Genomic DNA, 890 nt, shown 5'->3' with positions numbered 1-890 from the left:
GAAGACGATAGACCGAGTCGATAGACTTACGGTAGTAGAGGAAGCCGTCTGGAGCAGCAGTAAAGCTCTGGTCACCTTGAATATCCAGTGGAACAAAAGACCACTGAGAATTCACAGACCCGTCCATTGTAGCATAGGCAACGCCGCCATTCACTCTAACGTAAAGTTTACCGAGTGTGAAGCGCAAAATAGTAGGCTCGATGAGAACATCCGAACCACTCAAGGGGTCAATTGGAGTCCACACTCCCCCCTGACCTATGAACCGAGCAATCCGCCCAGTAGCCTTCTCAGTTACATATAGAATATTCGAGTCTTGATCAAAGGTGACTCCCGTGTATTCCTTAGAAGGATCCGCCAGAGCTATTGTACGATAAGCATTGTAACTCTCCGGATCGAAAACAATAACGTCACCCTCGCTGATGCCGAACACGAACATATCGTTGCCTGAAGCCTCGATATTAGAGAGAGCCTTCTCAGCAACAGGTAACCATTGGTTGCATTCGAGTCTCCACAGCATACGGATACCATCATCACTAGAGTAGCCAGCTAGATACCATACACCGTAGTCAGTGAAACTGAAGGACTCTGTAGTTATTTGGCCAGATGGAAGAAGACTGGGGAACACCTTCCTGTCAGCGACGCAGAAATCGCCCGAACACCGCCCAGTTGGTGAGGAAGTAGTAGGACTAGTCATATGGCCACCACTCGTAGTGCTAGTTGTCAGAGGACCAGGAGTTGTGGTAGTGAACACGGGCCCACGGGTTGTTGAAGTTGTACTTGTTCGAGGACCACGGGTTGGAATGATACTGGTCGAGGGACCACTAGTCGTAGTAGAAGTGCAGAAATCTCCACACCAGTTAAGAAAGCGGAAGTCAGGTCCCTCGGAGTAG

General features: G+C 49.4%; 1 protein-coding gene across 1 annotated transcript; it reads right to left on the bottom strand.

The window, feature by feature from the left end:
* Positions 1-255: 255 nt before the first annotated feature.
* On the bottom strand, positions 256-694 carry Pmar_PMAR020939 (hypothetical protein; the record flags this gene model as incomplete). Its single annotated transcript, XM_002787308.1, has 1 exon — positions 256-694. A coding segment is annotated over one exon (439 nt), but the record flags the coding sequence as incomplete, so codon positions are not given.
* Between the last annotated feature and the right edge of the window lie 196 nt (positions 695-890).

Source organism: Perkinsus marinus, assembly GCF_000006405.1.
Source record: "Perkinsus marinus ATCC 50983 genomic scaffold scf_1104296929446, whole genome shotgun sequence".
Lineage (NCBI taxonomy): Eukaryota > Perkinsozoa > Perkinsida > Perkinsidae > Perkinsus > Perkinsus marinus.
Note: the sequence above shows the minus strand (reverse complement) of the source record. Positions and strands in the feature narration are given on the sequence as shown.